Consider the following 22,662-nt stretch of genomic DNA (forward strand, 5'->3'; position numbering starts at 1 on the left):
AGAATAAAATAAAATAAAATATAATAAATAAATAAAATAAATAAAATCAAGCACAGATGTTATATGTTTGTACACACACACGTACGTACACACACATATACTGTATATATATAGACACAATTTTTGTTGTTTTGCCTCTGTACTCCAGCACATTGGATTTGAAATGAAATAAAACAATGTATGTGAGGCTAAAATGCCAGCTTTAATTTGAGGGTATTGACATCAATAGTGGGTGATCCCTGTAGGAATTGCAGGCCTTTTTTCTACATAGTCCCCCCATTTTAGGGGAGCAAAAGTATTTGATCAGATGTACACAATCTTAAATAAAGTCATCAGATTTAGTACTTGCTTGCAAATCCTTTACATTTGATGACTGCCTGAAGTCTGCAACCCACAGACATCACAGGAGCTGGGTGTCTTCCCTGGTGATGCTCTGCCACTCCTGTACTGCAGCCATCTTCAGTCCATAAGCACCTTCCGTATAATTTTCCAACCCAAATAAAACTTATTCTAGGATGCAGAATCACATTGTGCTGCATGTTCACTGACTTTACGTTCATAAACCATTAAACCACGCCTGTGATTTATGAATACAATCTCTTTACGCAGAGCCACTCATTACATCCATCTGAATGCGCTTTGTTCTATGAATATACAACTAGTTACAATAAAATAGGCACTGGGGCTATTCTCACAAGCGTGTTACTTTGTGAATTTAATTTTTAAAAAGTCTTTAAATGGTGAATTATTGTATCATTTCCTGTCCTGGTTGTACTGTTGATACCCCTGTCCTGGTGCCTTTGTAAACTGTGACTTCATCATAGTCACATGAATGAAATTAAATCCACACACCCTACCATGCACACAACAAGCAGGCATAAGCATTGTCTTTGTTGTCTACATTTTAGTTCCGGTTTCTCCATGTCCACAAACTATTTCAGTATCAATAGATGTTTCTAGTACACACTGACAGTTGCATTGCGTGTGTGTTGACTTTCCAGCCTGTTTTTTTTCTCTTTTTTTTTCTTCAGTTTCGTGCCAGTTATATTAGCAATTCACTCTGATGTGGGTATTAGCCACATTTTTCTGATAATACCGAAATGCTTCCTCATTGAAATTCTATCAGATATTTATGAACCCTTTGAACAGTAGGTTTTTTGGAATGTTTTTTTTTTTTCTTCAAAAGTTTAAGCCAGTGTTCTAGAATTCCACTGTGTTCAGTTATCAGTAGCGATTCTCACATCAGCATTAGAATGTTCAGTTTCGAACGTTCTATTCACATATTCGTGATCTTACACCTTACAACTTACCTTATGCTGATATGGGTTTAAAAAGCAATGGCGAGTACAAAATTCTCCAGTCAGGGTGACCCATTACAGTCGGAACACAGTGTGATGTTTGCTGATTTACCATCTGTGTGATTGATGTTCTCGGTGCTGTTTGTGCCGACAGCACTGGACGGTGTTCACCGAGGTGACAGAGGTGTTCATTCTGGTGCCCGCTCTCCTGGGTTTGAAGGGGAACCTGGAGATGACCCTGGCCTCTCGACTGTCCACGGCAGTAAGTAACCATCTCTTCCCTCTCCAATCCTAATGAACTGCCCCTCTCTCGCTCTCGCTCTCTCACTCTCTCTCGCTCTCTTTCTCACACACACACTCACATTGAGTCTGTCTCATTGTCCATACTGCATCAGTGTGAAGTTGAAAGGTTGCCGTTAATGGTCTTAATATAGTCAAATCTACAGCACAGTACAGTGCAGTTTTTGGCCAGAGCGAAAAGGGGGAGTTCTTAGGTCCACTGGGTGCAGGCTGTGAAGACGGCTGTTGGTGCTGCTTAGGGTGCTAAACGACCTCTGTGTGCATCAGGAAGTAATGTACTACGAGTAGTGTCACAGTGGAAACGAGGGTTGGGATTGGATGGAATGACCTTGCTTGCTAACTAAAGAGCCAATAGTTGTCTTCTATTTGTGGGCCGAACTTAAAATCCAACCTTTTTTGTTTTTTGTAAAATAAATGAATCTTAACTGCTACCTTGATGTTAAAATGGAGCTATTCAGTGATTGAGGTGTTTCTGGTTAGTGACACGTTAAGGGGGCGGGGATAAAAACACGCCGTCATTGATTGTTTTGAGAAGGGGCTGTGCAGGAGGCCGAGATCCAGTCTTAGGAGAGCTCGTCAATCAAAAACAAACCGGCAGACATGTCTCCTGCATGATTATAACAGCTGCCTCCTGCCCGTAGTGGTCTTTTGTACCCCTGAAATGCAACTGTTTTGTGGGGACAAATTTGGTGCATTACCCTGTACTGTAAATACGTGTGTGTGTGTGTGTGTGTGTGTGTGTGTGTGTATGTGTGTGTGTGTGTATGTGTGTGTGTGTGTGTGTGTGTGTGTATGTGTGTTCATGTGCGTGTGCGCGCGCGTGTGTATGTGTGTGTGTGCATGTGTGTGTGTGTATGTGTGTGCGCTTGTGTGTGTGTGTGTGTGTGTGTGTGTGTGAGACGAGCATGCAGCAGACCCATGGGGCTCTGTCATACAGCAGTTGCTGAGTCAGAGGAAAGCCCCAGTGTGCTTCCCCAATGTTTTTCATTTTTTCCTAAGCCCTGTTGGCCCTGTTGTGGTGAGGCTTCTTTTTTTTATCAAGGGCTTTCAAACTCTTTTATCTGTGAATGCTTTTTAAGACATTCAGATTTAAAATTGTTGTGTTTTTTTTCCAAAGCTGTAAATTCAGTATTTGTCAATTTTTAATTTTTGTGTTTTTCTTTTTCCGTATTAGTTTGCGTATTAGTATGACTAGGTGTTTCCCGCAGTTGTTCAAAGCATCTCAATTTCCCCTTGGCTATTAGCAAGGGGACAGTGCAGTGTTTACTTATTCATTTACATAGCTATAACAATTATTGGATATTACAGTTAGAAAGAAGAAAAAAAACATGCAGGAATATCTTTCACCTAGTCCCATGGGTTTACCTTGCCTTACAAAAGGGTCATATTCAGTTTGGCACAAAGCTAATAATGTCGCCCAGGAAGTTCTTACCAAAATTAGCATTTGGCACGGTGAACTGTGCTCACCAGTGCAAAAATATCTCCTGGGCAGGGCCCAAGCCAAGCCTCCCTGCCGACTTAGCGCTTACTACCTGATATTTGACTGTAATTGAGCCCTGTTGAGAGGCTGGTATAGCTCAGGTAAGTACTTTTTTTTACGTCACAGTGTCCTACATCCCGTGCAGCCGGTTCTTAAAGGCTCCTCTTTCCTCTGTGCGATCCTCATGGCAGTCCTTCTCCCTTCCTCCTCTGACCTTATGAGTCACTGATCCATTCGATGTCCTTTTCGCCCCATTGTAGGCCCTGCAAGCCAACTGTTCTGTGATTAAGAGTCAGCCATCTAATGAATGGTGCAATTGTCTCTCTCTCTCTCTCCCTCCCTCCCTCCCTCCTCGGTTTAAATAGCCCGCAATGTTCTTCTCCCCGCTTCAAAGACGTTTCGGGTAGCAGGCAGGTGAGCTTCAGGTCGAACGAAAATTCCAAAGCCGCTCCGCGGTCACGCTCAAGCTCGGCTAATTCGTTTGAAAATTGCCTTCCTTTGTGACGGTGAAAGGAATGCGAAGCGCACCGTCGCAGCAGACGGGAGAGAAAACCCGAGAAGCCTGATCAATGTGGACATCGAGGAGCCCGTGTCGGAGCGGTATTAAAGTCTGTATTGTTCGCTGACTGAAATAGCACTTTTCCCCCCATGGGGAGCTTTCTCGGCTCAACGCATTGTTGCGGCAGCATCTGGTTCGTCACTTGATGTTTACGTTTACCTGCTGGCCTCAGAAGGGCAGGTGAACTCGGTGACTCGGATCAGAGGGGAATCAGGGATAGGCACACGGTGCCTTACGATGTAGCGGGCGACACAGCTCAGGAGGTAAGAGCGGTTGTCTGGCGGTCGGAGGGTTGCCGGTTTGAATCCCCACACTGGGCGTGTCGAAGTGTCCCTGAGCTAGACACCTAACCCCTAACTGCTCTGGTGAATGCGAGGCATCAATTGTAAAGCGCTTTGGATAGAAGCGCTATATAAATGCAGTCCATTTACCATTTACCAAGATCACCAGGGACATACGGATGTTGCAGTGGGCGGAGCCTCTGTCTCATTTCTCTCAGATTCAGATGCAGATTAGGAAATGACTCATGGAATTTTTAGTATTGTGGCTTTGACTTTGGAGACGGCAGGCTGCTGTTTTGGCACAGGGCTTTTCAGTGACCACAGACCACATTTTTCTGAGCATTCTATGTCAAGTCAATGTTTTATTTGCTCAAACCACTTGTGAAATAGCTTTTTTTGTTTGTTTGTTTCATAAGTACACATGATTTCTTCTATTATTATTATGAATGAGTTTATGATTGTGCCTTAGATTCCTTATAAGAGAAGCAAATATACCCCTTTCAATTGATTAAACACCCCTGTTTAGCATTCCCAGATTTTGTAGTTTAAAATAACAACTACGAACTTACCAAGAGTACTAATCACTGTTCTGCCATTTGACATTTTGTTACCTTGGTAATATTTATATTGCTATTGACTGAAGGTATATAGGCCTATATTAATTGAGAGTGCTGGATTCAAGAATGTAATCCTTGTTTTTTTTTTTTTAGTTCTGCTACTAAAAACACAAGCCATATGGCAATATGATATGGATGTTTATCTGTATTGTTTTGAGAAGAGGCAAATATGTGGACTGAACAACTGGCCCTTTCCCAGTTTCTAGATAACAGCAAGATAGGTTTGAAGAGGTGTTCGAGGGTTTTGTGCAATTTTGCAACACTTCTAAAAAATATGGTCGGCTTTTTAAGGTCTCCCATTTCCAAAAACACTCCCGAGTTGTTGAACAGCGGGAGGGCTTTGTGAATAGCTCGGCAGGTAGGCTTGCGAAATGTTCCTTTTCGTTTGAGGAGCATTTACTTCTGTGACAAGGTCTTGCCCCAGTAATGTGCACAGCCGTAATCTCCCATCCCAGTCACTCACCCATAGAAGCAAAGCCCTGTTTCTTATCTGAACCTTAAACACAGGGGCCAGCCAATTGTGGGCCTTCGTAAAAAACATCCCTCTCAGTCTCACTGTTTTTCGAACCTTCACCCGCTGCATAAATGCTCTGAGCAAACCCCACAACATTTTCGATTGCGTGATGAAAAATGTTCAGAGCGGAGGATGGAAGAATTTAAACAATTGTCATGTTCTACATCAAAGCAATAATTTAGTCAGTTAAGTGCTCTTCTGCCTGTTACTATGAATTCCAATAGCAAAAATTCATAATATATAAGGTAAACATTTTTAACCAAATGTGATCAGATTTCTTTGGCACACATTTAACGATATGTTTGCTATTTACTAGATACTATTGCATGCTATTGAAATTATGTAAAGATGTTTTGTCAAATTTGTTATGAGTTTGTACCTCCGTTGTAGGTACTTTGTAAAGTTTGGTAAAAGCACAGTTTGTACAATGTTTACATTGTGTGTGTGTGTGCCATTAGCTATAGTTATTAATAACACAAAAAATAAAGCTTATGAAGTAGCTAAAAGGGATAAAAAATTTTAACCAAAGATTCATTGGGGCCCAATTATTTATTTTTACAAAGAATTTGATGTCCACATTTTTCTCATTTCATCAAAAGTTATCTTTGTAAATCCATATTCACCTAGTTATCCAATCTGCATTAATCAGATGCGAGCCAGTGTAAGAATGGGCCAGACTTGGCCATGGACACATGTACTGGGATTAACCCTTTGAAGAGTAGGTTTTTTTGGAATGTCACCCCCTCTCCCCCCACAAAAGAAATAAAATCTAGAATTAGATGTCAGCATTCTAGAACTCCATTGCTTTCAAGCACCAGCAGTGATTGTTGTGTCAGCCCCAGAATGTTAAGTGAAGAAAGCACAGGCTGTACTTCATTTGTCGTAATTCTTGCCGTATTTTTTTTTTTTTTCCAGCATTGGTTCAAGTGTTTCCCTGTCCTCCTTCATCAGTTGCGCGCTCGATTCCCATGCTTTCTATTCATCTCGGAAATTAGCTTTCTCCCCCCGCCCCCCCCCAACAGGTGAACGGCATTTTACATTTTGACACGTGACATTTTCCCTGCCCAAGGGCCTTTTCCCCTCTGTGCCAAACCTCAGCTCACCTTTTTTGGGCCACGTTTTTCCCTTTTCCATTCCCTAATTATCTGCAGATTAGGCGCAACGCTACCTTTCTGATGCCCCTATTTTAAAAAAAATATAATCCTCTACAAGCTTACCAGAGGGAATTAAATTCACGAGACCACTTATTTTTAACCACAGGGGGGTTTTCTTTTTCCATGGAAAAAAGGTCTCCTTTGTGTCGCAGAGCGGCAGAGGAATTCAGATCGGCTCACTTACGCCCTTGCGAGAAATGTTTGCTGCTCTGCCTGATTGCGTTAGTAAATCAGACGGAGAAACAGTAGCAAATGGAACTGTGTTCTGACAGCATAATAATTTATGCCAGAATTGCATACCTGCAGATGTTAGAACGCTCAGTAAAAACTGTTGAAGACCGGTCTCTTCCTCTCCCTATCAATTGTTATTGCTATATCCCTTTTTTTTTCTAAATCAATCCTGTACATTTAACATGTTGTTCATGGTGGTAACCCTCACAGTATTATTTTTAGATGAAATTTGTAATGTCGAGCCATTCTTTCTGTTGCAGTTTCTGCAAAATGGTTTAAATGTATCGGACGTTGGATAGACGCATTTAACGCGCTGTTCATACCGGCAACCCTCGCAATATTATTTTTAAATAAAATACAATGGCGAGCCGTTCTTCCTATTGCAGTTTCCGCAAAATGGCTTGAAATGTAATGGAGGCTGGATAGGCACATCTCCTCAGGCTCCTGCTGAGGGCTGCCATCTTTGGTATGAAGCCCCGAGCGGAATCTGGTGGTGTAGTAAAGCGGCTCTCAGCTGTAATCACTGACCCCCGGGGCAGAGACCCCAGGAAGTCAGTGCGGCCCCCCTTTATCTCTCTCGCAGTGCGTGTGATGTCAGAGCCCCCCGTAAAAGCGCCTGAGGGGAGTCGGTGTGTCTGCAGCTCCGGCCCAACAGAGCAGCTCCCCGGCGCGGGGCTGCTGGGAAGCAGGGGCCTGGTTGTCCGTGGGGGGGGGGGGGGGCATTGGGGGGGGTTTGATTTCCCCGGGCTTCGGTGTGGCGTGACATGCCTACCCGCCCCGCGCCTCTTATCTCCCCCTCGACCACCAACCCCCCCAACCCCCCCCAATCCTCTTATCGCGTCCAGTGGGAGGCCTGCCCCGCCCCTCTGGCGTGTTCTGCGGAAGCAGTGTGCAGTGTGGGACTGCTAGGCCCTGCTACTCTTGTCACTGTGACCAAGTTAGGGTCACCTGCCACCGATACTTTGGAAAGAGCAAGCTGCTGGCAGCATAACAAGAATCCCTCCACACCCCAGTACCCTGCTTCCAGCAAATACTCGCACAGAGACACTCACAGAGTGCACACTACTGCTCACAAACACACACACACACACACACGCACACACACACCTGACTCACACACACTCTCACACACTCACATGCACGTGCAGCCACACGTAACACACATACTGGCACACACACACACACACACACACAGACACACATACAGGCACACACACACACACACACACACACACGTACACACACAAACACACACACACACACACACACACACACAGACACACATACAGGCACACACACACACACAAACACACACACACACACACACACACACTCACAAACTCCCGGTAATACTGTGCCCCTGCCCGTCTCTCTCTGCAGCCCAGGAGCTGTGCGCTAACGCTGCCTTTGTGGCGAGGGGGTTCTGAACCGTTCTGCGGCTACGTCCGGGCGAGCCAAAAGAGAGCGCCAACATCCCCTCCTGGCTGGACGCTGTGGACACAAAGGCACAAAAGCATTTGCCTGCGAGGTTGCAGTCTGCTCCTTTCCTTCAGCGCCCCACTCAATGGGCTTCTGAATTTCGCTAGCTGCTTATAGTTATATCACGGCTCCTCTACGGTAAAGTCCTGTGGGGTTTTGTCAACAAAAAAAAAAAAAGAAAAAAAACATTTTTTTACTATAAAAAAAAAGAGAAAGGTCTTGGCGGTTCGCTTGCAAGTGGATGCGCGACTAAGCGGTTAACTGCCGCAAACCGGTTTGAGGCGGTTGGAGCCCTGGCTGTGAGGCCCTATGCCGGGCTCTGCCGGCCGCAGTTAAACAGTGATACGGCCGCGCCTGTGACGAGCACACCGCGCTCCCAGCGCACGGGGGACCGCTGTGGAGCTTAACCACTGTGGGGAGAGGGAGATATCCACTGATTCACTCTCTCTCTCTCTCTCTCTCTCTCTCTCTCTGCCTCCTTCCCTTTCTCTCTGTCTTATTCACTCTCTCTCTCTCTCTCTCTCTGCCTCCTTCCCTTTCTCTCTGTCTTATTTACTTGCTCTCTCTCTCTCTTTCTCTCTCTCTCCCTCCTTCCCTTTCGCTCTGTCTTATTCACTTGCTCTCTCTCTCTCTCTCTCTCTCTCTTTCTCTCTCTCTCCCTCCTTCCCATTCTCTTATTCACTTGCTCTCTCTCTCTCTCCCCCTCTCTCTCTCATTTGGTTTCTGGGTTGGCCTGGGTTTCCTTTTTTGATTAGGGCCCTTTACGTAAAAAAAAAAACTGTCTTACTCAACCTTTTCTGTGAAGGAATCCATGTGTGTTTCTCTGTCTGTCTGTCTGTCTGACATAGATTAGTAATTCAGAACCTATATGACTTGGCAAAGGTGCTTATATATTTTTGTCCTCAGCAATTAAAGAGCTCAAATTAAACATTTGGGGTTAAACAATGATATGAACAATTTCACCGTAGGAGACATTGCAACCCCAGGACATTGCATTCAGTACACATGCCATTGACAGTATAACATGGCACTGTACGTGCTCATTGAAACCAGGCTCTGTCCGCTCGTTACAGTGAGAGTTGAACCAAGGTCGTACCACTCCATTTTGGATTTCAACTGGCACCTCCCCAATCAATAAATATAGCAATAGACCTTTCGGGAGGATGGTGATGGGACACTAACTGACAAGAAGCCCTTTGGAAAGCAGATGTGTTGTACTGAGAAATCTTGACACAGCTCACAGGCTCTCTGTCCCCAATGCAAGATTACAAAGGAGTGCCCTTATCTGAGTGAAACACGAATGCACCAGTTCACATTAGCAGTCTCCTTCCACTATGAGAGCTGTTTCTTTTTCTCGTGTTTTATTCTCTGTGGTTCTTTTCTGTTTTAGTTTGCTCCAACGGGGTGTTTTTGTATCGTAATGAGATTAATGAAATGAGAAGAAAAAAAGATGTGGGGAAAATTGTTACAGGAAGTGCGCATGAATTAGCTTTCACGTAATGTGGAAGAAATGAAGATTTCTGTAGAAAATCCATCTTGTTGAATCTATTTTTTAAATTATTATTATGAAAAGATAATGTTTTTTTTGTTGGGAGAAACCTTTCTGATGTGTGTAGTTACGCTTTTAGTGTTAGCCCTGTGACCGCAGTGGAAACCCAGTGGTGTCGCGTACGCATCTCCGCAGGCACACTCTGGACGTTAGTGTCTGAAGTTAAGACAGAGGAGATGAGTGGCGAATGGGGGAGGGGAACACAAAGTGTGTGTAACAGATGAAAGGTTCTTTGTGTGGAGAACTGACCAGTATTTGTTCAAGAGATCTTTGGAGAGATGCAAGGCCAGTGTGTGCACACACACACACAGAGAAACATAGGGCCATCGCTAGTGGTGGTGACAATTCTTGGGGCCACACAGCTTGGGGGGAGCCCACTGCTAAAGAAGGCCCACAAAAATGAAAAATTGGGGGGCTCAGAGCAATATTTTTTCAGCAGGCCCACAATTCCTAGCTATGCCTTGTGCCCCTGTGTACACACACATCTGAAACGGTTTTTGATCAATTATGATACGTTGCTGAATCCATTTTATTGAGTCAATGTAGGCTTCTCCGACTTCCATGAGCCTCTTTGCTTATCCACTCGTACCTTTCAATGTAGCATCAAGCTAATGAAAAGCAACACACCTGCTTTCTTCACCCATTCAGTCAGTCGTTCTCTTTGCCCCCTTGTGGATGGGAACGTCGTTTCAGCGACCCTAAAACGAGGAGGACGGCTGTAAATGTACTTCCTGTCTTCCTGTGATGGAGGAGGACGGCTGTAAACGTACTTCCTGTCTTCCTGTGATTGAGGAGGACGGCTGTAAATGTACTTCCTGTCTTCCTGCGATTGAGGAGGACAGCTGTTAACGTACTTCCTGTCTTCCTGCGATTGAGGAGGACGGCTGTAAACGTACTTCCTGTCTTCCTGCGATTGAGGAGGACGGCTGTAAACGTACTTCCTGTCTTCCTGTGGTTGAGGAGGACGGCTGTAAACGTACTTCCTGTCTTCCTGTGATTGAGGAGGACGGCTGTAAACGTACTTCCTGTCTTCCTGTGATTGAGAAGGACGGCTGTAAACGTACTTCCTGTCTTCCTGTGGTTGAGGAGGACGCTTAAGATACTTCCTGTCTTCCTGTGATTGAGGAAGGAGGCTGTAAACGTACTTCCTGTCTTCCTGTGATTGAGAAGGACGGCTGTAAACGTACTTCCTGTCTTCCTGTGATTGAGGAGGACGGCTGTAAACGTACTTCCTGTCTTCCTGCGATTGAGGAGGACGGCTGTAAATGTACTTCCTGTCTTCCTGCGATTGAGGAGGACGGCTGTAAACGTACTTCCTGTCTTCCTGTGATTCCGCAGGCTAACATCGGCCACATGGACACTGCCAAGGACATGTGGAACATGATCATGGGAAACCTTGCGCTCATTCAGGTAAGAAAACAGCACGAGGCCTACGAGCCCTGAAAAATCCCAGTCCCAGGCTGATAAGGCCTTATTGATCACGCTGAATTTACTTATTATTACAGTATTCTTTTAGCATAGATTGGTTTCCTATGTTTGGAACAATGTCTTATCTAGAGAGTCTAGCAATTAATTGCCCTTCTTGGGATCAATAAAGTTTGAGTCTGAATCTGAATCTGAAAGACACATTTACAGTAAAGCTTGACATTACAGGCACTTGAATTGGAGCATATTCTTCATTATATCATATTTATTTACTTTAGTGTGGGGGAGTAATCAGGTAAATAACCTTTTCAGGTAAAAAAAAAAAAGGTTGTTTGCTCATTTACTTGTGTAATGTTTGAACAACCTCTTCATCCTGGAATGCTTCCAATCTCCAGAATCAGAGGTTTGTGGACACACTGTGACCGAACGCCCCAAGTCAAACTTAAACTCTGCACCTGACCTGTCGACGACAGCTGAAACAAGAGCTAAAGTTTCTGGGTTAAAGGGATATTTCACTTTGGTATAGCACACGTAATTTTGTGGAGCTCACCCCATTGTATTTGTGTAGCGTGAATGTTATCAACGTGAGATGTCCCTGTTGACCGTTAACGGCAGCACCGTTCCTCCTGGTTTTGTGGATACCATTCACTCTCATTCACTTTCATGACCTTGCCAAAATTAATCGTTTTAAAACACAAACTAGCTACAGAGGATAATAGGTCGATGAAAGACAGTAGTAATAACGACAAACGGTCACAGGTTTTTTGAATATCTGATGTATTTTCAACGCTTTATTGCCCTATAAAAGAAAAAAAGGATTTGGAAAATGTTTTTATTTTTATTTTAACTAAACGATGTATCCTTGAGCACGATAACATATTCACATGGGCGCGTGCATTTAAAAAAAATCTACCTATGGCTTGCTGCATTTCTTTGTAGCCGATCAGAAAATAGTTTCGCTCCACAAAATTACTTGTGTTATACCAAAGTGAAATATCCCTTTGAACCGACACGTCTGCCGATTGGACGAATGTTTGAGTCGGCAGGAAGGGGCGGGGTTGTGACTTTGCGGGACTGCCTCTCTGTCCCTCTCTCTCTCTCTCTCTCTCTCTCTCTCTCTGTCTCTCCCTCTCTCTCTCTCTCTCTCTCTCACTCTCTCTCTCCCTCTCTCTCTCTCTCTCTCTCTCTGTCCCTCTCTCTCACTCTCACTCTCTCTCTCTCTCTCTCTCTCTCTCTCTCTCTCTCTCTCTCTCTCTCTCACTGTCTCCCCCTCGCAGGTCCAGGCCACCGTGGTGGGGTTCCTGGCCTCCATCGCGGCAGTCATCTTTGGCTGGATTCCCGAGGGCCAATTCAAGATGGGCCACGCCGTCCTGCTGTGCGCCAGCAGCGTGTCCACGGCCTTCATCGCGTCTCTGTTGCTGGGTGAGAGGCCTTGGCCCCCCGCCATTATCTGGTCCCTTAATAAAGCCTGTGTTCTTCTGGGCTCTGGGCCCACAGGGGTGGCACCCCAAAACCCAGAAAAAAACCCCCCTTTTTTAACCCTTTAAGGTGTAAAGATCGCAAGTATGTGTTCGGAATGTTCTTGAGAGAATATTCTAACGCTGATTTAATAACAGTCAAGCAATGGAGTTCTAGAACACTAACTTGGAATAATTTTTTTTTTTTTAAAGCATTCCAAAAAACCTAATCTTCAAAGGGCTAAGGGACTGCCAACAGCTGCATTCAAATACAGATTTTGCTAACAACCCCCCCCCCCCTCCAATTTTTTTCTCCTGCCAGTAGTTGATACATTTTAATCCATTTCTTAACACAAAAATACTGCTGGCACAGGCATTTATTGAAATAGAGAGCATGGGAAACAGATACCAGATACACAGAACCTCCTGTAAAAAAATTTAAAAAATCATTCAGCCCTCTGAAATTACCAGCCTCAATAATGGACTACTGAAGGATTTGAGGCCACAGACATGAAGATGCAGTTGATAGTCACCAGATTTTTTCTGATGTTGGATGTTTTTTATTATTGTACATTCCCCTCAGTTATGCATTTCTCCTGCGCTGAGCAGTGAAATGGAGGAAAATGTCCATTTTATACTATATTTAAAAGAAATAAAGTATTTTATTCTGTTCTTTTCCATTTTACTTCTATTCTATTCTATTCAAAGTACAGATGCAGATAATTTTGTTTGCTGAAAAAATGCAGATAATTTAGTGTTTCTCCTCCTCCCCCCTTTCACTGAGAACTCTGCTTTCTGTCAACAGGGCTCATCATGATCGGGGTGATCATCGGCTCCAGGAAAGTGGGCATCAATCCGGACAACGTGGCGACGCCCATCGCTGCCAGTCTGGGCGACCTCATCACCCTGGCTCTGTTGGCGGGCATCAGCACGGGGCTGTACAAGCAGCTGGGTGAGAAATGCACGTCTCCCGCCCATCTCTGGTGTTTAAACCTTTCAAGGGGTGTGAGATCACATACATGCGATTAGAATGTTCTCAACTGGACATTCTAATGCTGATGTAACAATCGCTGCTGGTAACTGAAAGCGGAGGAGTTCTAGAATACTGACTGAAAAAAAGTACTCCGAAAAGCCTTCGCTGCATGACATGACCAGCTGACAAATGTCACCCAGTGCCAGCATTAAAAGAGAGGCAGAAATAGGCAGTTCTTCAACCGATCCATCCAGATTTTCAGGTCTGGCAAGGCTATATATGTGAACATAAACACTTCATAAATAGTGCCTGATGTTTTCCGGATCTATGTACGAGGTTTAACGGGAAGGCCCTGGAGGTTGATGTGGGAAGGACGTGGGAATGTGAACGTCACTGCAGAAATGTCTTTCTTTACGAGTGTTTTAGTCTTGCAATGAGAATTTAACAGTAGAAAATATTGGCTTGTTTCTGTTTGCTTGTCAAGTGAAATTTTCTTACCCCATTGGCAAATATTAAAACAGTCTACAGTATGTCTCTCATATCATTAATTTGCAATATTTTTGTCTTATTTGGCAAAAAAAAAAGTAATAGAAATTAGATTTTTAAGTCTAAAAATAATATAACATAACAAAACATAATATAATGATGAAAACAAGCCATTCAGCCCAACAATGCTCACCTAACTAAATTAGTGCTCTGATTACCTACAGACTAGATAGTATCTAACACTGTATCAAGCCTATTCTTAAGACTAATAATGAGACTAAGGCACTTGTTGAGGCTGACTTTATGTTTTAGTTTTCTGCTGTTGTTGTTCCTCTGTGGTTTTCTCTAGACTCAAATAAAACTTAGGTGGTACTTGTTGAGGTTGACTTTTATTATTATTATTATTATTATTATTTGACTTACCTGTGGGTTTCTCGAGGCTCTCTGTGTGTGTGTGTGAGTCACGCCCTCTGACGTTGCGTTGCGTTCTGGTTTTTGCGCGTTCGACAGACCACAACAACTACGCCAACCCGCTGGTGTGCGCCTTCTTCGTGGCGCTCACGCCCGTCTGGGTTCTGATCGCCCGCCGCATTCCCTCCACCCGCGAGGTGCTGTACTCCGGCTGGGAGCCCGTCATCATCGCCATGGCGATCAGCAGGTGATGATGCGCTCCGGCGAGTTCCACACCCACCACAGTCTTTTGGAATTATTATTATTATTATTATTAGTAGTAGTAATAGTAGTAGTAGTAGTACTAGTAGTAGTAGGAGTAGTAGTAATAATAGTGTAATGATAGTAGTAGTGTTGTTGTAGTTGTTGATAAATAATATGATACTATAGTGCGTTAAGTATTACTGCATTTTTTGTCTAAATAATATGTATGATACTATAGTGCGGAAAGTATCACTGAATTTTTTTGTCTGTAATTGTTCTAATGAAATTCTCCTTGCAGTATTGGGGGCCTTATCCTGGATAAAACTGTGTCCAACCCCAACTTTGCTGGAATGGCAGTCTTCACCCCAGTCATCAATGGTCAGTATAACTTCTGGAATTCCCTGCTGCAAATTTGCAGCGGGAACTGTACACTTTAATATCCCTTACATTTTTTAATTTTAGTGAGAAAGAATTACCTATGGCCAGGGTGTTATGAACTGGCCATTGTACTCTCATTAATTGATGCTTGGGATTTTGGTGTTTAACGAATCTAGACCTTTTTCTTTGTGCGCTGATTGCAAGTCGCTCTGGATACGAGCGTCATTCCAAATGGCTGAAAAGTAAAATGTGTGAACGGTGTGTTTTCCCAGGTGTGGGGGGGAACCTGGTGGCTGTGCAGGCCAGTCGGATCTCCACCTACCTGCACCTGGTCGCCCTGCCCTTGGGGGAGCCCAACCCCACGCCCAGCAAGTGCCCGACCCCCTGCACCACCTTCTTCAGCTCGAGTAAGCACCGCGGCGCCAGCGGCGTTCCGCGCGGGACATGGTGGCGGGGCATGTGGGCGGGACATGTGGGTGGGACATGCTGTCCGCGAGCCCGCCTCTGTCGTCAGCAGAACCGAGCCTCGGCCTGTTCGCTAATGGAATGTGCGCTGAGCTGGCATGCGCTTCCATTAGCACAGAGGTGCATTTTAAATGGGACCGGCTTCATGTTAATTCGATAAAATCAAACGTACAGCTCTCCGCAGTGCTATTTCTGGCCTCTTATGATCATTTATGCTATAAGTGCTCTGTAGAAGGCTTGTGCGGCAAGCATAAAACATATTCCTGCAAGTGTATGAGATATTCCTGACTAACTGCTTGATTGCCTGTGTTAGAGTCTTTAAAAAACATGATTTGTTGTCTAATTTTGATCTCTCTCGCTCCCTCTTGCTTTCTGTCTATTTCCATCTCTTTCTCCATTGTTATCTTTCTCTCTCTTGCTCTCTCTCTCTCTCTCTCCTCTCCTCTCCCTCCTCTCTCTCTCCCCTCTCTCTCTCCCCTCTCTCTCCTCCCCCTCTCCTCTCTCTCTCTCTCTCTCTGTCTCTCTCTCTTCTCTCTCTCCTCCTCCCTCCCCTCTCTCCTCTCTCGCTCTCCTCTCTCCCTCTCTCTCCATGTTTCTCTTTCTCGCTCGGCCCGAGTGCTCTTCCTCCTGGTGGCGCCGGGTCACCTGGTCTTCCTCTACGCCATCAACTCCATGCAAGGCGGCCACACCTCACTGACCACCGTCTTCATCGCAATTTACATGACCGCTGCACTGTTGCAGGTACCCTTGTCTCTGCCTCACCGCCTCTGCAATTCAGTCCACAACCAGTACCTTACCTGCCTGCTTAGTATGTACTTGCATGTGAGTACTGGTGTGAGTACTCTTTTGCGAGTAGCATTGGGTAAGAACACTGCGTTGAGTTTGACCTGAAAGGAATTTTAATTAGCAGTTGATCAGTAGTAGCAATGTACTGGTGAATGCACTGAGGAGAACAGAAAAATATAACTAAAAGGTTGAAGTAGCAGCAGCGGTTTCTGCAGAGAGGTCAAGTCATGGTCAACCCTTTAAGAAGAGTAGGTTTCTCTGGAATGTTGTTTTCAAAATTCCAAGTCAGTGTGTTCCTGAACTCCATTGCTTTCAGTCACCAGTTAGTGATTGTGACATCAGCATTAGAATGCTCAGTTAAGAACACTCCAGTCACCTATTTGTGACCTAATGGTTAATCGGAGCCAAACTTCAAGCGTCCTCCTCTTCACCAGGTGTTGATCCTGCTGTACCTGGCTGATTGGATGGTGAACTGGATGTGGGGGCGGGGCATGGATCCAGACAACTTCTCCATCCCCTACTTGACGGCCCTGGGGGATCTGCTGGGCACCGGATTCCTGGCCCTGTGCTTCCATATCCTTTGGTTGATTGGGGACCGCGATGCGGACGTGGGCGACTAATGGCACACCCGCCCCGAAAAACGCACCGCCTCTCTTCCTGAACGGGACTCTTTATTTATTCGAGCAATTAAGGAGTTGTTGCTGTTGATGTTGTTGTTGTTATTATTATTAATATTAATATGTTTTCATTTTTTTTTTTTTAGTGGGAGAAGGGAAACCTCATTATTTTTCAATGGGGTTTTTCTCCCTTGGCCAGTCATGTTGGCCACATTTGCAAAGGCTGAGATCGACTTACACTTGAAACGATGAAAAACAGCAAAAAATTTTAAAAAACGAAAATAAAAAAATAAAAAACACACATAGAAATGCTCAATCACCAAGTGCTATTTGGATAGAAATGCATATGAATGTTGAATATTATACGAATACGATGGTTTATTTAGGATGGTTTATTTTTGTTTTGGTGTCCTCCCCTCCCTCGTTGACTTGGATGATTGAAACAAGCCTAACGGGGGATTGCGGGCCAGAATGTAATTTACCTGAAAATTCCTGAGTCTCACGTCCTTGTGTCATAAAAGAGGTTTTATTCTAATCGCAGAACTGGAACGCGGTGGTGACCGACAGTCTGGCACCACACCTGGGACTGTACTCCAGCTGAGAATCAGGCTGTTCGGACTTTACTGAAGCTTAATCAGGTGACTGAGGCTTCTTTACAACTGTGAGGTTAAAGCAAACGGTGGTTCTATTTGAAATTTGGTCATGGCCTCTTACAACACTGCTGTTATTACCCACAAGGGTTTTTAAAAAATGTTTTATTATTTTAATTTTTTTAAATTTTTTTTTTACACTTGATGGGAGCCAAGAGCTACGTTTGTTGTTTTCCTGACAACTTCTAAATGCTAAATGGCAAAAGTGCTTAACTGGAACTATTTTAATTCGTCAGCACAAGACAGCAGTAAGAAACTGCGCAAGCTTTGACTAAACGTTTTTTTTTTTAATTTTTATTAAAATGCTCTTAATCGCACATAGATAAATTCAATCAGGGGTCACAGAAATGATCATGTAATGGCGTACTGCTATTATTTCCATGGCCTCTCTCAACCAGAGAGGAAATCTTTGGCCTTAAAACACGTCCACAAGCCTTATGATTGAGCGAATCTCTAATGTATGTCGGATAAGCATAACTGTCCAAATATATTTTCAGAGTGACAGGTTTAATGTTCAGTGGCCTCAGAAGGGATGTGAACAGGAAGTTCGACCTGCCCCCTGCAGAAATCACACAGCTAAGATGTTGGCTTCTTGCTGAGGTTTGTGTTGAATGAATCATTAAAGCCATCGATCCTCATTGACACCACCACTGGTACCACGGTCATCTTAGGAGTTTTTTTCCTGGTTTTTCGTGGTTTTTCTCATAGTTGTGAAATTCTAATTTTGGGACTGTGAACCACTTATCACACACATTTGTAATAATCTTGAAATATTTCTTAGAGCAGCATATCAGATTGAAATGACATCTGATGCAGAGACAGGAAAAGAGGAGGCAGGTATACATTTACAATTAGAATGAGCAAAAACTTTAGAAAAAAAAATAAAACGTTCAAAAGTGTTTTGTGTAGCATTTGTTTATCAAAGGGCTGTTTTCACCATCCTAACAAATTAATATGAATAGCTTTCCTCTTAATTTTTTTACACAGTCACTTGCCAATTTGTTATGAGGCACAAATTTATTTAGGTTTTTATTTGAATTTGCCAAAGGAGATGGAGTTAAACCTAGTCCAAGTGGCCTACAAGTACACTCTTAAGAGCCTTCTGAGCTTGTCACATGAAACGTGGAATGTACAGGGTTCTAATTATCCATAAGAAGACTTAAGCCTTGTAAAGAATAGCTCACTTGACCTGAACTGCATATCCATACCTCAGCCACAAGAGAGGGGAAAAAAAACAAAAAAACATGTTTATTGGTGACCGTCGAACAAGGGCCTTAACAACAATGCGCATGTTAGCATGCTTGAGAATTAGGATATGTGAGTAAATAGAATTACTGTAACTCAAATAGGTGAATGAGCCAGTACAAGCTAGCCGTTTTATTCAGCTTGATGGCTGGACAGACGTCAATGTTGAACTTAGACATGGTGAATTGCCGCAGTTTCATGAAGTCAAAGATGTAATGAGAAATGTAAAGAAAATGATGGATAACTTGGATCTGTATTAATTGTTTATTACTGAACAATATTCGGTGTTCTTTTTAAGGAATGCTGCACAGATCATATTTATGTATTGTATATGGGGCCACCAGATTTCATTATCTGGACTTATTGCATTTGATATTCATTGCTTATGAAAGAAATTATGTTTTCTTCTCTTAAAGAGAGTTTTCCCAATTTTCACAATACATTTTTCAGTGTGGAGGGCAAGCTGACTGTTAGATGTGTATATTTCAAATGGTGATGATTTTTTTATTGCGAATGATTTTTTAAAATCAATTTTATGTTATGTTTAATTTTTTTTTTGTTTTATGTTTTGGTGTGATGGATGATAAAAAATTTATATCATCAACTGTGGTGACCACACCTGAATGAAATGGTCGAACATAATTTTGTGCTGTAGTACTGTAATACTCACAAACAACCACACGGGGGCAGTCTTGGGATAGGAACGGTGCAGCTGTGTTGAGAGTTGCCTGGTTTAAATTACAAGTTAAATGTTCATAATTTGTTCTCCTTCGATTTTACTGTTGCTGTTAACAAAACTGGTGCCAAGATTTTACCACTATTACACATTTATTTGGTTGTCAATACTTTTTCAGGGGGAGTGAAGTTTATTTATTGTCTAGAAGCATATGAAAAAAATTGTACATACATATATTTATTCTATAAATAAGGTGTTTATTTTTAATTTTATTTCGTCTCTGGTATATGTTTATTTGTGTGTGCATCTGGCCAGTAGAGTAACCTCGCTTGCCGCCCTAGATTTGTGGCAAATCTAACAAACATATCAGATTGTGGTGCCTAATAGCTGACAAACCTCATAGTCGCACTGGTCCAGTATACTGAACCTTAACAAACCGTAAGTAGAGGGTCAAACGTGAAGCTGCATTTCATTGTGTTCTTGAGCTGATTTTTTGAAAAGTGAAATGAACTGATCTAGCGGAGGTTGACATATGAAAGACGACAGAAATGAGAGCTAAACATGTATAAAATATGCTGCTTCTTCAGTAGCAGGATTGGCTTGTACCCATTTATGTCCAATTGTGTTCATCTCTGGAAATGGAGCATCAAAAACTGAAGACTCCAAGCCACCTTTTATTTCAGTGAGGAAGTTGGCAGCATCTTGTGTTGACAGGCCGGGCTGTTCTTGTGTCTGTTCGGAATGGCGTTCCTGGGGGTTTTCTTCGGAGGTCAAAACCAAAAGTTGATGGTACCTTCCTGAAAGTGTTTTTTTTTTTTTTTTTTTTGTTAAAGGATATGATCTGTCTGTGATTTTTTTTTTTTTTTTTTTTTCATTCTTCTTATTTTGCTGTTACAAGTCAATGGAAACTTCATAGTGGCACTTTAGATTTATATTTTAATTTTTAATTTTTATGTATGCTATTGAGCCAGGTAGGACACAGGACGGCCTCTTGCCACTTCTCTGTTGTTTTGTATTAATTGTGTGTGACTTTTGTCCCTCCCACTAAATTCTGCATGATCTCCATTCTCTATTCTCCATCTCTATTCTGCGTCTCCATTCCCCACCTCTCCGCCCCACAGTGTGTCCTCATGCTCTGCCTCTACACGTCTGTGTCTGGACTCCCATAAACAGATTTACATGTAAAACTGCTGGAATAAAGGAGTATATTATTTCGTACCCTACTTCTGCAGTCTTTGTCTTTTGTCCTCTTAAAGTTCACATCACTGAAGCAAGGAAATGAAGTGTACGTGGGTGCATGCGAGACCAGAACAAGTTCTGTCTCTCACGTTCCTCTAAATAAGGGATTGTGATTAATTATATTTATGATGCTATAATGCAGCAGTTTAAAGTCCTGCAAAGGATTAGCATTTCTTTATGGATAACCGAAAATTTGGAAGGGTTTGGGTTTACCTAAACCTTCAGAGTTTAGGATGTAGGTGCATTAGGTTAGGGTTCGGCTAGGTTTAGGGATTAGAGCTAGATTGTGGTTAAGGTAAGGGCTAGGTAAGAGCTAGGGTTTATGGTTAGGTTCAGGGGTTAGATTAGAAAAAAACAATCTTTTCCGGTTACTCCATGTTTGCAGTTTCTGCGTTGGTTGTAAGCGCTTGTTTAATTATGTATTTTTCTTGTAGGGGAGATAATCTTGTCCTGGAGCAGGTCTGGGTCCTGTAGGGTCCTGGCCAGGTTTTATTTGATGTTTTTATAAGCTGCTTGGCTAAATGCAGAGTAGGTGGTTGGCAGTGGGATTATTTTCCTTGTGTCCTGTTGTTGTGTAGCCGAGAAGGTACTTCGGATCTGCTGAAGGAAGGACCTGGAATATATGTAACTGTGGCACTCCCCTGTCTGCTGGTTTGATGACAATCAAAAAGATCAATAAAAGATATAAGACTATAGTCTTTTGTCAAAATCATGGAAAAGCTGCAAAGAATATAAATATGTAATTTTTAAATTCAGACTGAAGAAAAATGATGTTTCTTCAAATACCAGAGTGTAAAAAATGAATAAAAATATATTTTAAGACATTTATGATGAAATTTCTTTTTCAGCTGAACAAATAAAAGGCTGTACACTTTTCTCAAAATAAAGGAAAATTATAAATATAAAAAGTTTTCATTCATACTGAAGGGAAATCGTGTCTATTCAACATCCAGAGAATAAAAAATGAATAAAAATATATTTGAAGGCATTAATGATTAAATTTATTTTTTAAAATAATATAAAAGATGCAAAAATGATATGTAATTTTTTCGTTCATAATGAAGAGAAATCATGTTTATTAAACAACTTAATTCAACATCCAGAGAATAAAAAATGAATAAATATATATTTGAAGACATTTCTCATGAAATTTTCTTTTTAGCTGAAAATAAAAAAGATGAAAGGCTTTTGTCAAAATAAAGGAAAATATGCAAAAAATATAAATATGTAATTTCTTCATTCAGACTGAAGGGAAATTGTGTTTATTCAATAACCAGAACATTAAAAATGAATACAAATATATTTTAAGACATTTATGAAAAATTTATTTTTCAGCTGAAAATAATAAAAGGCCTAAGGCTATAGTCTTTTGTCAAAATAATGGAAAAGATGCAAAAATTATAAATATAGAATTTTTTAATTCATACTGAATTGGAATCATGTTTATTCAACATCCAGAGAGTGAAAAATGAATTAAAATATATTTGAAGACATTTATGATGAAATTTCTTTTTCAGCTGAAAATTAAAAAAGACCTAAGGCAAGATGCTAAAATTATAAATATGGATTTTTTTCATTCAGACTGCAGGGAAATTATGTTTATTCAACATCCAGAGAGTAAAAAATGAATAAAAATATATTTGAAGACATTTATGATTACATTTATTTTTCAGCTGAAAATAAAAAACCTAAGGCAAGATGATGCAAAATTATAAATATGGATTTTTTTTCATTCAGACTGCAGGGAAATTATGTTTATTCAACATCCAGAGAGTAAAAAATGAATAAAAATATATTTGAAGACATTTATGATTACATTTATTTTTCAGCTGAAAATAAAAAAACCTAAGGCATAGTGATGTAAAAAGTATGAAAAATATGGAATTTTTTTCATTCAGTATGAGGGAAAAATGTTTATCAACACCGAGGTAAAAAATGAATACATATATATTTTAAGACATTTATGATGAAATTTCTTTTTCAACTGAAAATAAAAAAACCTAAGGCTATAGTCTTTTGTCAAAATAATGGAAAAGATACAAAAATTATAAATGTGTAATTTTTTAAATTTAGACTAGAAGGTAAATAATAAGGTCAAAATTAATATATATGAATAAATATGCTAAATTAATAAATTTTTTCATACGGA

The 22,662-nt window shown here is 41.9% G+C and overlaps 1 protein-coding gene across 1 annotated transcript in view; it reads left to right on the forward strand.

Moving 5' to 3' along the window:
* The window catches only part of slc41a1 (solute carrier family 41 member 1), a 29,582-nt gene extending 9,085 nt beyond the window's left edge, over positions 1-20,497 (forward strand). The window contains exons 3-11 of the mRNA XM_064304441.1: positions 1,453-1,560; positions 10,801-10,872; positions 12,165-12,309; positions 13,150-13,296; positions 14,314-14,461; positions 14,756-14,835; positions 15,108-15,242; positions 15,890-16,041; positions 16,521-20,497. Of these exons, the coding sequence (XP_064160511.1) occupies positions 1,453-1,560; positions 10,801-10,872; positions 12,165-12,309; positions 13,150-13,296; positions 14,314-14,461; positions 14,756-14,835; positions 15,108-15,242; positions 15,890-16,041; positions 16,521-16,706 (1,173 nt within the window). The 3' untranslated portion in view covers positions 16,707-20,497. The remainder of the gene's footprint in view (positions 1-1,452; positions 1,561-10,800; positions 10,873-12,164; positions 12,310-13,149; positions 13,297-14,313; positions 14,462-14,755; positions 14,836-15,107; positions 15,243-15,889; positions 16,042-16,520) is intronic.
* The last annotated feature ends 2,165 nt before the right edge of the window (positions 20,498-22,662 follow it).

Source organism: Anguilla rostrata, chromosome 13, assembly GCF_018555375.3.
Source record: "Anguilla rostrata isolate EN2019 chromosome 13, ASM1855537v3, whole genome shotgun sequence".
Taxonomy (NCBI): Eukaryota; Metazoa; Chordata; class Actinopteri; order Anguilliformes; family Anguillidae; genus Anguilla; species Anguilla rostrata.